General features: G+C 39.5%; 1 protein-coding gene across 3 annotated transcripts in view; it reads right to left on the bottom strand.

Annotated features, from left to right (window-relative positions):
• The window catches only part of CD109 (CD109 molecule), a 111927-nt gene that overhangs the window by 20923 nt on the left and 77905 nt on the right, over positions 1–13099 (bottom strand). For all 3 annotated transcript variants that reach the window (XM_072966276.1, XM_072966277.1, XM_072966275.1), the window contains exons 24-29: positions 7015–7096; positions 5001–5229; positions 3840–4005; positions 2018–2208; positions 1427–1582; positions 369–434 (exon numbers count right to left, since the gene is read on the bottom strand). In XM_072966276.1, coding sequence (XP_072822377.1) covers positions 369–434; positions 1427–1582; positions 2018–2208; positions 3840–4005; positions 5001–5229; positions 7015–7096 — 890 coding nt within the window. The remainder of the gene's footprint in view (positions 1–368; positions 435–1426; positions 1583–2017; positions 2209–3839; positions 4006–5000; positions 5230–7014; positions 7097–13099) is intronic.

The raw sequence follows: 13099 nt of genomic DNA, 5'->3' as shown, positions 1-13099 counted from the left end.
CTCATCAAGTCACAGTAGAAACTCTACCAAGTGTCACAATTTCTGAGCTGTATTTTAACAAAAAAAGGTGAGATTTCCCAACAATTCACATGAATCATATTGGCGGATTTTAATTCTCACTTCAAAAAGCGCATAATATGCAAGAATAATTTCTTCCAAAGGATTATCAAACTATATAGTTGCCGTCTACTCACTAGCTAGTAATCTAACTCCTTTTATTAAAGAGAGTGATTTATCTTGCCTAAGTCATAGAAATTAATCATTAAGAATTTTACATTATCTAAGTTAAAGATTGAGCAGTGCCCCAAACCAAAGAATTATTACAGCAAGTCACAGTTAACAAAACAAAAATAAACATGATTACATACCTGACAAATAGCAAATCCAAAACCACTTGCGGAAATATTAACTGCCATTGGCTGCACCACAGCAAGCTGAATGAAGTGGGGAAAAAGTGAATAAGGCCAACTGTCCATATCGAGGTCCTTCCAACCAGCACAAGAGACCACCGTTATCCCTCCCTGGGAGTCTAAGAAATCGGCACTCTAAAGCTCTAAGAAGTTTACAACACACCCTCACATGTCAAAACTGATGGATCAACCGGATAAGGGAGGGGAAGGCCAAGGAAGGACACATTCGTGCTGTGGACAGGTCTGCCCTTCTGCAGGGGCCGAAGCATGAAAGACAGGAAACAGAAGTCATCTCCCTCCTCATGCCTCCCTCAGCATCAAAGTCCCTGGCCTTCCTCAGAATACAGAGGGACACCATCACTGACTAGTCCAACATTAGTCCTTCCTTGTCCTTTGCCATCACCCCTCCCCCTTAGTTTCCAGTCCTGAAGTTATCCATTACCTTCAACTTCCTACAAGGTTAACCAAGGGAGTAAGTTAGGGTCTAGCGTGGCCCTTTATTCCATTTGAAAGAAAGAATTCTACTACTGGTTTCATCAATTCTCCTAAGAGGACACATGGTGCAGCCAAAAAGAACATGGTCTTTGTGATCGTGGGTTCAAATCCTAGCTCTGCTGTGACTAGTAACATGATCTTGAGCAAGTTACTTAAACTCTCTTAACCTTAGTTTTATCATGTGTACCTTGGGGATAAAAGTACTTACTCCTTAGTGTCAGTTTAAGAAGTAAATGCAATAGTACATGCAAGAAAATCCAGCACAGGGCCTGCCAAGAACAGGAGCTCAGCAGGTGTTCGTTCCTTTCCCAATAAGACAGGGCCCATGTTTTCTGCTTTTCCCAATCTTTCCAAAGTTCTCAAACCCTCCTCCCCTCCCCAGCTCAGCACATTCAACCAAAGGACATTCGTTCCTCCAGGACAGGGCTGGGAACAAGCCTTTGTTGAAATCAACAGAATGGAAACAAAGCCCTATTCCATCTACACAGAAATTCAGATCACCAACCACCCCTTTTCCCCACCTCTGCCGTCTGGAGGAGAAAGCGGTTCTGTGTGTCAATCAGAAACTTTACAGGACTCGGTGAGCTGGGCCCCATCACGGTCACTTGGAGGTTTGTCCTTTCTGTGTTCATGAGGGCTGCAGATTCAGACAGGGCCTTCAAGGCCACAATGGTGTCCTGTTGAGAAAAGAAAAAAGGGTGTGCATGTGAGTATCTATCAAGGTCTCCAAAGTGTGAACTTCAGTTTTGTTTAGGACACCTCTACACACCCATCCACCTTCCTTGGGAGTGAACTCTCCTCGACTCATCTTTGCATCTGCTTGACCTGGAGTACAGGAAAGGCTCAGAAAACATCTGCTGAATGAAACTGAACACTTACCGCAACAGGTACCATGGATGAAAAATGGCTAATAAGACTTCCGGAACCAGTTTATCCCAAGTAAATATCAGATATAATGTTTATATCAGTGATGAGAAAAAATTAAAATTAGCAACTTAAACATTTGATTTGTAATATATATATAGTTAGTTAACTTTATATATATATACATATAGTATATACACATATAAATATACATACAGTTAAAGAAATTTAAAGCGATCATCACTCACCTGGGTAGATGCAAAACCTCCCAAGCTATTTCTTTGTGCGCTGAGCCACCTCACAATCGGGACTCCCTCGGCAGCCTGATGCTGCAGGAAGTGTGACAGCAGTGCGTACGCCGCAACTTCAATATCCAGGGAGCTTGGCTGCCAGGATTCAGAAAGTTTGGACACTGATGACACCCAGAATTGCATGCCTCCTGCAAGGGAAAAGTAGTAACAGTCCGACCAACTACAGAAAAATTACATTTTATACCATTAAACACTCCTACATTGGTCCAAGATCTCCTTAACCAGCATAAAAAAAAAATCTCCATATATGTGTATATTTATGCCAAGCAAATATATGTATATCCATACACACACCAACATGTAGTTACATGTCCGCTTTTAAACTATTACAACATATAAATTTTCATCCTTTTCCTATTACTTATATTTGAGGACGTTTTGATGAAAATGTTTCCCCAAGAGAAATTCCATATGTTTGGCTACGACCAAACAACTATAAATTTAAAAAAATTACTATATTCCAGATCATCCCAAAATATTTTAGGACATACTGGAAAGAATCCTGTTCTGGGAGTCTGCCATTAACCAGCTCTAGTGTTCTGGGAAAGTCTCCTTTGTTTCATTAAATGAAAGTTGGTGTTACAGGTTCAAAATTCAAGACCCCAGGAAAAAAATGAGGAACCCTGGGCAACTCTACGAGCTTCCTAGAGATATTCCCGCTAGCCCCCCGAGGGACACCCTAGTCCCTACACCCTTCTCCCTCTCAAGTATTAGTGCTTAGAAGATGACTACACGTGGGTGGAATGTGAAATAACTACCGCTTAGCCAAGCAGAGAAGCAGAAATGCCAAGGCCTACTTCAGCTTCTGTGCAATCATCTTCTCATCTCCAGCACTGCACTGGGTACTGAGGATTTAATCTAAATTACTGCTAATAACAAGGCAATACTTTTTACAGTCTCAGAAGTCTCTAAATATTTTCCACAGTTACCCTTTCTTGAATTACAAGAGCTGTGAATCAGCCAACATTACCTAAAATTATTTCTGCCCACCAATCCCCCAGCACGCACGCACGCACACACACACACACACACACACACACACACACACACACACACACACACACACACACACACACACACACACTGGGGTCTCTGACCACAGAGGCCTTTTGAGAAGGAACACCACCTACACTTGTCCTGTTGTGGCCCATAAGCAGTCCCCATCCCCAAACTGTTATAAAATTATACACCCACCTCACAGCATTCTTTTGGCATTTGCATTTCCATTAATAAAATTAATTAACACTTGCATCGCATTATTAAAGTTAATTAGCATTTTAATTCACATTTCTGAACACCTGCTATATGGCAGTCCCTGCACATTATCTCATTTCATCCTCACAGCAACCTGAAAATAGGTGTTATTCCCATTTTACAGTTAGGGAAACTGAAGCTCGTAAAGCTAAGTGACAGAGCCAGAACTTGAGCCCGAGTCTCTCTAAAACCCGAGTCTCTCTAAAACCTTAGTGGCCGACGAAGGCCACCAAACCAGAAGTGACAGCAGACTACTCACAGGGTAACTGACATAGGGCAGAAATATCTAAAAGAAAGAAACTCCCCAAGACCAAAATTCTCTGGAAAACTCTTGGGGAGAGTGGCAGCGGATGGGCACATCACACCCACTCTGATGTTTCATTCTCATCCCATTCAAAAGATGTAAATGAAATTCGCTTCGTAGGAAATCCGCTTCGTATCTGGTTTACAAAACCTGCTCCCATCGCGTACATGTTTCATGACGCGTAACGGGTCCCCACGTTACCTTCTTGTTCCGCTCTCCCCATCAGCATATTCAAAGCTTCCTTGGCTTTAGGGCTCCCCACAGATGACAGCGCATAAGTTACAAGAGCCAGTGTGTAATTGTCTGGAATTCCTCTATCAAATTCAGACTCCAAAAAGTTGACAGGCTCCTGCACATCAATATTAGGCTGGAAAGAAAAAATATATATATTCTACTATTCAAAATAACCCATTACCACATATTTAAATAAAAAGCATTTTCAAACATTCATTCAAAAAACAATTTCAGTGTCTGTTAAGCACCTGACTTTGTCCTAGGCAATGGGAACCACTGATGATCACAGACATTTAAAGATCTGCCTTGCATTTTGAAAATAACACCGCTTTTCAGGTTTTATACGCAAATAGGCACCATTCCTTAGAGGGAATAAAAACTATGAAGTATCTGCCAGTATTTCTCCAATTGACTATCAAGAACCAAGAAGAGAGCATTAAACACAGCCTGAGAAGGATGCTTCTCATATTTGATCTCAGGTGTTAAAGCTCTAAATTCAGCCGAAAGTTTATCTTCTACATGCCCAGTAATGGGCTGGGAAAACCGCAGGAGCCTAATTAGAGAACGACTCTTTTTGATCATTTGCAGTCTGCGTGAAGCAGTAAAGGCGTCAATCACTGGGACAGCTTTGAGGCAAAATTAAGCTCATTAGCACAACTTTCCATGCTCACTTGTTTTCACCCAGACATCCATGCCCACTCCAGACACTTTTTAGAGTGTGGGTGTACTTTTTTTTTAACTAAATTAGCAGAGATTATAATTGCTCCATGACATTTTAGAAATAAAACAATCCTTCACAACCGAAATTTGGAAGAATTTTCTCTCCCCTAAGAAGTTAACTTCCCAGTGATAAAATATGTATTGACTTTTCACACTGGTAACAACATCATTTACATTAGGACGTATTTTTAGAATTCTCTCAGTTACTCTGCAAGACTGAGTCAATGCTTTTATTCCTAGATTTTGGAATGTGCCCACAAATGCAAAGCGCAAGAGAACTGAAATTCAAGACTTCGAATGTGATGTAAAACCGCGAAACTCTTCATTTCCGGATGCATATTTGACCCATCAAGATCTACCTTCCTTGTGACTGTCTACCCATTATTTACTAAATTACAGATTAAATACCTGATACTTTTTATAGCCCAGGAGAGAAGTCACAATATAAGCCGTAAGAGTTACTGGACTTTTATTGCCACCTTGAAGTTCACTGTGGATCACTCTTCCAGGTTCCCAAAATTCACCACTTGACTTCTGACGTCCTTGGAGCCAAGTGTATGTTCTGTGTAACACGTTCTGATCAATGTCTATGTAAGGATCAGCTTCAAGGAAACATCGCAAAACAAAAGCTGACAACCTTGGTGAAAAGGGGGGGGGGATTACATAAAATACACTTTATAAAGGCCTCCAAATTACACTGAGCAAGAAAACATCAACAGTAACAAGACATTTTTCCCCATCAGAAGATTCACCAAAGGACAAATCCCTGAAGAAAGAACAAAGGGAGAGACAGACGACAAAGGGACAACAAAGTAAACAGCTCAGCTGGGCCAGTGGGCGTGGTTTCCACTTACAACGGCCAGGAAATTCCCCGCCAACTCACAAAATATCAGAGTTGGGAAAGAACGCAGAAACCATCTAAGCCTGCCTCATTATTTTATAGGTTGAGAACTAGATACTCAGAAAGAGTTAAATAAATTGTCCAAGGTTATTTATCTTTGGACTATTCCCGGTATTTACCAAGGAAGATCTCATTACATACTTTGTTCAACCCTGAAGCAGTGGATGAAGTATACATAGTTCACAATCAAACTGTCGTAGTTTGAAGTAGAGGAAATGGACATTTTTTTCTCCTATAGGACAGGAATCGGCACATTCCAGCCTGTGGGCCAAACACAGCCCACCGTGTGTTTATATGTGCCTCCCTCTCCCCAACCCCCAACCCAAGAATGGTTTTTAAAGAGAGAAGGGAAGAGAGAGAGAGAGTGGAAGGGAGGGGGAAGAATATGCATCAGACTCTACATGGCCTGCAGTGCCTAACATATTCACTATCTGACATTTACAGAAAAAGTGTGCCAATCCCTGCTACGAGCACTCAATACTGAGGCGTAAAGAACATCACGCAATAAAACCCTGAGACCTATTTCTGGATCTATATCCATTCTATTTATGGATCTATAGCCTGACTCGTGCCAAAAGAAAATGTGAAGCAGATCTGTTTCACCCTGTAAAAGACTGAGTGTGGTGAACATTACTAATATGCAACATTATGCAGTCCTCTCCCACTCTGAGTACGCAGAATTTGCTTTCTTGCCCTCTTGAAGTTAGGCATGGCCATGGGACCAGCTCTGATCATGATCAAGTGATAAGATATATTACACCCAGGCTGAAGCTGCTAACTGCCAGCGCTGGATACGCTGGCCTTGGTCCCCAGGCAGCAGCAAGCCTGGGGCCTCTGGTGAGATGGTGAGATGGTGAGATGGTGGCTGAAACAAAGACTGCCGCCGCCCCTGCTGACTCACCATGGAACTGCAGCTTGAGCACAAGAGAAACTTCGGATAATTAACCACTGAGATGTAGAGAGTTGTCAATACCACCACACACCTTGTCTAACCCTACTGATACAGTTAGTCTTTTTCTGAGTGAAAAATGAAACTGAAGATGACAAGGAGACTAATCATCCAAAATCAGCCACACAGAGATTTCATGTGGAGCAAACTCCAGATGTTCATGATTTAATCCTAAAATTGTGTTTTTCACAAAAAATAACCTTAAAGAAACTACACTGAATTAACACAGTTCGTGTTGACTGTGTCTGATTAAAAAAAAGAACTATGTCACAATCACCCTGCATTTCTAACCAATTTTTCTTGCCAGATGCGCCATCATCATAAAGTATTGTATTACAGCTTTTCCCACCAAAAAAAAAGAGAATTTATGACTTATCTTCTCTAAATAAAAACATCTGATTTATTAGGGTTTTAAAATCATTTTTTAAAAGGAGAATCTCTTTTAAAGCCAGGGTATGGGAAAAGCAGCTTCCAAGTTGATACACAGACACATCTGTCAATTTCATGGCCATCATGACCTAGTGAGAGCCCGTTCTGTACCATGGATCTGTTCCATTAGCAAAAACACTTACCACGTGCTCCCAGAAGGGTCATCATTCCCAAAAGCACTGAAAGAGCCATCTTCCCTCTGATAGAGAAGTTCTCTCTGGTAACCTGAAGACATCAAAATAGACAGATAATTAATGTAATCAACTTGCAATGAATGGAAGTTTCTAATCATGACTTCATATGGGGAAACATGGGCAGAGAATGGGAAAGAAGGCATTGAATCAACTAATTTTGAATATTTTCTATATGATGTGTTGTGGGAGATTAAAAACATTAAGACTTTTCAAGCAGAATGTATAAAATAAGAACTGCAATATCCCCAAATCCGAATAAATTCAGACGAATACAACATAGACAACTATCCTAGCCACTCCAAAGCAAGTAAATTAAAGGCAGAGTACTTAACTCTGCAGAGCTAACTACAGTGGTTTCAAATGCGACCTAAGAAAAATGCTAGCTATAGTATCATAATTAAAGTTTAAGGCTAAAATAGGAAGTAAAAATACTTTTTATTCTTAGGCGAGCAACTGAGAGGAGAAAGTTGCTAAATAATCTAAGACAATGGCTCTAGAATTTTTTGATCATGGCCAACTGAGGTAAACCCAAAAACCAGCTAGTCTGCTCAAACATCAACTCTAAGTTCTCACTAAAAAAAAGGAACGTGGTGGTGGTAGTGAAATCTCACTATAGAACTAAATTGGGGAGGGGGTTAAGTAAGGCACTTGTATCTGCTTTAATAAAACCAGATGCTTCATATCTGCAAAGATGGTTGCAAATGAGCAGATGCTTCTTATTTGCAAGAAAATGCATGCAGATCTCAAAGTCCAGTGACTGGGAAGTCACAGGCCAAAGAATGAAAGATTCACCAGACAATCTCAACAAACTAACCTGCTAAAACTGAAATGAAAATAAAATGAAAAAAAAATTTAATTTATCATTAAAAAGCAAGCATAAGCAGGAGCAAAAACATTTCCAACTCAAGGCTTTATCAATGATTCTCTGATCACCAAGAATTCTTCCTGCAAACTACAGGATTCCACCACAGGAGGTGAGCGCACACAGAATGCACCCTGCAGCCCAGCCACGGAGCACCTGGCACCATGAGTATTTGTAAAATGTTGAATTCAATCCCCTAATAAACTAGTAACAGAAAAAAAATTTACTGTATGAATACCACATTTTAGAGGCATCAATAACTAATTAATTATTCATATTTGACTAACAAAACATGAGTGTTAATAGTTTAAATTTACAGTGCATCTGCTCTTGCCATGTTCCAAACTTTTCCCCTTCGGCCTTTCCACCAGAAGCCACAGATCTGAGTATCTGACTTAAGCTACAATGAGACAAAATGGACAAAAAACAAGACCCTGTTTCATGGTGGATCTTTAAGACCGGTGGTAAAGAAATGTAAGCAGCATTTAAGTGGTGACAGAATTTTCTTAATTTGAAGAATGGGGTGTTGGGTTATCATCTTTATGTTTAAAACAGAAATATCATGGCACAAACTTAAATAGCCAACCTTTATCCAACACTACGTGTCAGGAACTGGTCAAAGCCCTTTTCCAGTATGAACTCAAGTGACTCTCACAACTCTATGAGGTAGAAGCTATTGTTATTCCCTTTCTAGAGATGAAGAGACTGGAGCTCAGAATACACCCATGTGCAAGGTCATACGGCTGGTAGGCACTGAAGGTAGGCACCTGCCAAGGCCCACCTGTCTCCTTCAGCGATTAATATGTGAGAAGTCCTTCACTCAGTACCTTTCACACAGTCAGTAAACAATAGGTATCACTCCGTAACATGGGTGTAGAAAAAGTCTTTCTAACCATCCAATTTTTAAGAAAAAAATTGACTACATGTTTTTATTTTAAACTTTTCCACGGCAAAACACTATAAGCAAAGTTGAAAGACAGATGACAAACTAGGCAAAAATATTTGCAACTATGTAAGACAGGTAAATGGCTAATCTCCCTAATATTAATATCATATAGATTTTATATATATGTTTATATATATTAATACAATGTCTCTGCATATAGATTATATAAAGAATTTTTTTTAATTTAGGGGAAAAGAAAAAATATTATAAAGAGAAAAAATGGACAAAAGACAAGTATGGACATTTTATAAAAAACAAAGACAGAAAGACAGACATTAAGGTAGGAGAAAATGCTCAACTTCGTAACAGGTGAAACACAAATTAAAACTACATATTAAGATACCATTTCTTACCCACCGCATTAGCAAAGACTCAAAAGCTTGACCATACAGTATGCTGGGGAGGCTATAAGGAAACCAGTACTCATCCACTGCTAAAGGGAATTCCAAATAGTACAGCTCCCATATAGGAAAATATCTACAACTTTTGACCCAATAATCCCACTTCTAAGGATCTAACGTGAAGATACCCCTCCAACATGACAAAAACATGTATACATTTGATATACTTCCAACATGACAAAAATGATGGCACCATTATTCATAACTGCAAAAATATTTGTAAACTACCTACATGCCCCTAAATTGGAGACTGGTTGAATAAACTGTGGTACGAGTATACAGTGGAATACTATGCAGCTGTGAAAAGGGATGAGGACTATCTTTCTGAACTCATGCAGAGCTATTTCCTGGATATATCATTAAATGAAAAAGGCAAAGCCTAAAATAGCACACACAGTATAGCATCTTTTATGAACAAAAAAGAGAAAATAAGAAAACATGTTAATTTCTGCTGAGAGAGGAAGAGAGGGAGAAACTAGAAACTTATGCAGAAAGTTACACAAAGGGCAGAGGAAGGGATCCGAGAGGGAGAGATACCCCTTTGGATACACATTTTAAAATAAGTTTGACTTTTGGAAGCATGTTAATGTTCTATAAATTCAAAAAATAAACAAGAATGGAAAAGAATTAAATGGCACTATTAACATGATCTTAGTTCACTCTAACATGTTTTAGTTTTCATATAACCTTAAAAAAACTCAATGTATAACTCAATATATAATCTCTTCTTTTGTCAGAGCTGGTTAAGGATCACAGAAAAGCAGAGTAATTTTCTAATGTTCACAAAGGAAATGAGCAAAAGAGTCCAAGACATTTGCCCTTAATTTCCAATTAAGGACTAAATCCACCAGGTAGCAGAGTTTAACTGTGAACTCAATCTGATAGAGGCAGGGAGGGGAGGGGAAGGGAAAAAACAGAAATGAAGTTGTTGTGCTCCAGGGCCCTCCATCCCCAGAGGAGGTGCTTATGTGGGAAGATGGACCAACCCCGAGGAAAGGACCAAGTGACCCCAAGGCCCTGAATCACATCAGCAACTTCAATTCCAAGTGTGAGTTATTGTAAAACCAGTCAGAGAGATGAGATCACGGAGATGAGATCAGTGCTCATGGAAATTACCCCTCAGGTGGCTGACCTCCAAGAGTCACCGTTAATACCCACAACCAGCACAGTTCTCCCACAGGGCAGCCAGCCCAGCGGAGCGGGAGGGCTCGCAGACAGCCTCCAGGTATGGAGTGCATTTCTCGAGCTAGTTTAGATGAGACTGAAAATCCCAACCTCCAGCTCTGCTCTCTGGGCAACACAAGGAGGGACTCAGACCTGAGCGAGGGGCCTATACAACTCTCCCCGTGGGTCTCCTGGGAGGCTTCCTTCCTCATCATAAGCCAGCCACGCATGGTTAGAGGAACCCTCAGCTGCTTCTTCTCCAAATCATCCAGTTCCATAAAAGAAATGGGCATTGCTAGCTCGGCCATTCGCTACATGACAACAACGCAGTGTTCCAGTGTCGCCACCTAAATTGGAGGCTTTTCATCATGATAGGTGAGAAAGGTGAAAACATGGTTTATGGTTTATGAGGAATTAAGTATGAGGATTTCCTTTAAGTTCAAAGTTTTATGAATAGCTCTTGAGTTGGAAAGTAATAGTATAATCAGAATTAACGGACACTTCTTAAAATTAAAATAATAATGCATAAACCATTGTTTATAAAGGGCCAGGCAAGATATATCCTTACTGGGTCAGGAATTTTCTTTGGAAAAGCCGTGAACGTAAAATATTGACCATTTATCATAATAAAGATGAAAGCACTGTTTACAGAAACACATAGAAAAGTAATGTTCTAAATATACTTTGACTTGGTGTACCACGAGTGTCCAAATTGCATACCAAAAAAAGAAGTAAAATCAGCAGCTTGTGACTTTAATCACTTTCTCTGGTTAAAAAAAGAAAAAGTTGATAAAAATATTCTCTGCACTGAAAGTATTCATTATCAACTTCCTTACTCTCTGTGACATGAAATAGAAAGTGAGAACTTTACCAACTTTTTTTTTAGCATCTTCACGATTGCTTCTAACCATTCTTGTGATGGCCAAATGCAGCATCAGAATTCTGAAACCTACTTTTTTCCTGTTTTTATTCCAATAGAGAAAACATTATGTATTTTCAACTAAGTTTGGTCTGAGTCTCTCTTGAAAAATTGAGCTGCAGGCACTATGATTTAAATATTTGAGGAAAACAAGTGGTTTAAAACACCAATTAACAGGTTTAGGATTTCCAGTCCTTATCAGAAACAGTTTTCCTTTGACAGTTCTATTTTTCTTTTTGACAGCAAAAGACACTGGTTTTGACTGGGTTAGGTTACAGGGCTCTGGGGCCAAGCATTATTTAAGGAAAACAATGCACTATTTATAAATTATATTTAAATAATACAATCATGGCAATCTACAGATTTAATGCAATCCCTATCAAATTACCCAGGACATAGTTCACAGAACTAGCACAAATCATAATAAAATTTATATGGAACCACAAAAGACCTAGAACTGCCAAAACATTACTGAAGAAAAAGAAAGAGGCTGGAGGAATAACTCTCCCAGACTTCAGACAATACAATAGAGCTGCAGTAATCAAAACAGCATGGTATTGGTACAAAAACAGACATATAGACCAATGGAACATAACAAAGAGCCCAGAAATGAACCCACAAACTTCTGGCCAACTAACCTTCAACAAAGGAGGCAAGAATATACAACGGAATAAAGACAGTCTCTTCAGCAAATGGTGTTGGGAAAACTGGACGGCAGCATGTACATCAATGAAGCTAGAACACTCCCTTACACCATACACAAAAATAAACTCAAAATGGATCAAACACTTAAACATAAGACAAGATACAATAAACCTCCTAGAAGAAAATATAGGCAAAACATTATCTCACACCCATCTCAAAAATGTTCTCCTAGGGCAGTCTACCCAAGCAATAGAAATAAAAGCAAGAATAAACAAATGGGACCTAATGAGACTTACAAGCTTCTGCACAGCAAAGGAAACCGTAAGTAAAACAAAACGACAACCTATAGAATGGGAGAAAATTTTTGCATATGAAACTGACAAAGGCTTGATCTCCAGAATATATGAGCAGCTCATACGACATAATAAGAAAAAACAAAAACAACCCAATTCAAAAATGGGCAGAAGACCTAAACAAGCAATTCTCTAAGGAAGACATACAAATGATCAATAGGCACATGAAAAAATGCTCCATATCACTAATTATCAGAGAAATGCAAAACAAAACTACGATGAGGTCATAGTCAGAATGGCCAGAAAGTCCACAAATGACAAATGCTGGAGAGGCTGTGGAGAAAGGGGAACCCTCCTACACTGCTGGTGGGAATGCAGTTTGGTGCAGCCACTGTGGAAAACAGTATGGAGATTCCTCAAAAAGCTAGGAATAGACTTACCATATGACCCAGGAATCCCACTCCTGGGCATATATCCAGAAGGAACCCTACTTCAAAAAGACACCTGCACCCTGATGTTCATAGCAGCACTACTTACAATAGCCAAGACATGGAAACAGCCTAAATGTCCATCAACAGATGACTGGATAAAGAAGAAGTGGTATATTTATACAATGGAATACTATTCAGCCATAAAAATGACAACATAACGCCATTTGCAGCAACATGGATGTTCCTGCAGAATGTCATTCTAAGTGAAGTAAGCCAGAAAGAGAAAGAAAAATACCATATGAGATCACTCATATGTGGAATCTAAAAAAAAAAAAAGTACATAAATACAGAACAGAAACGGACTCATAGACGT

Source organism: Vicugna pacos, chromosome 8 (genome assembly GCF_048564905.1).
Source record: "Vicugna pacos chromosome 8, VicPac4, whole genome shotgun sequence".
Lineage (NCBI taxonomy): Eukaryota > Metazoa > Chordata > Mammalia > Artiodactyla > Camelidae > Vicugna > Vicugna pacos.
Note: the sequence above shows the minus strand (reverse complement) of the source record. Positions and strands in the feature narration are given on the sequence as shown.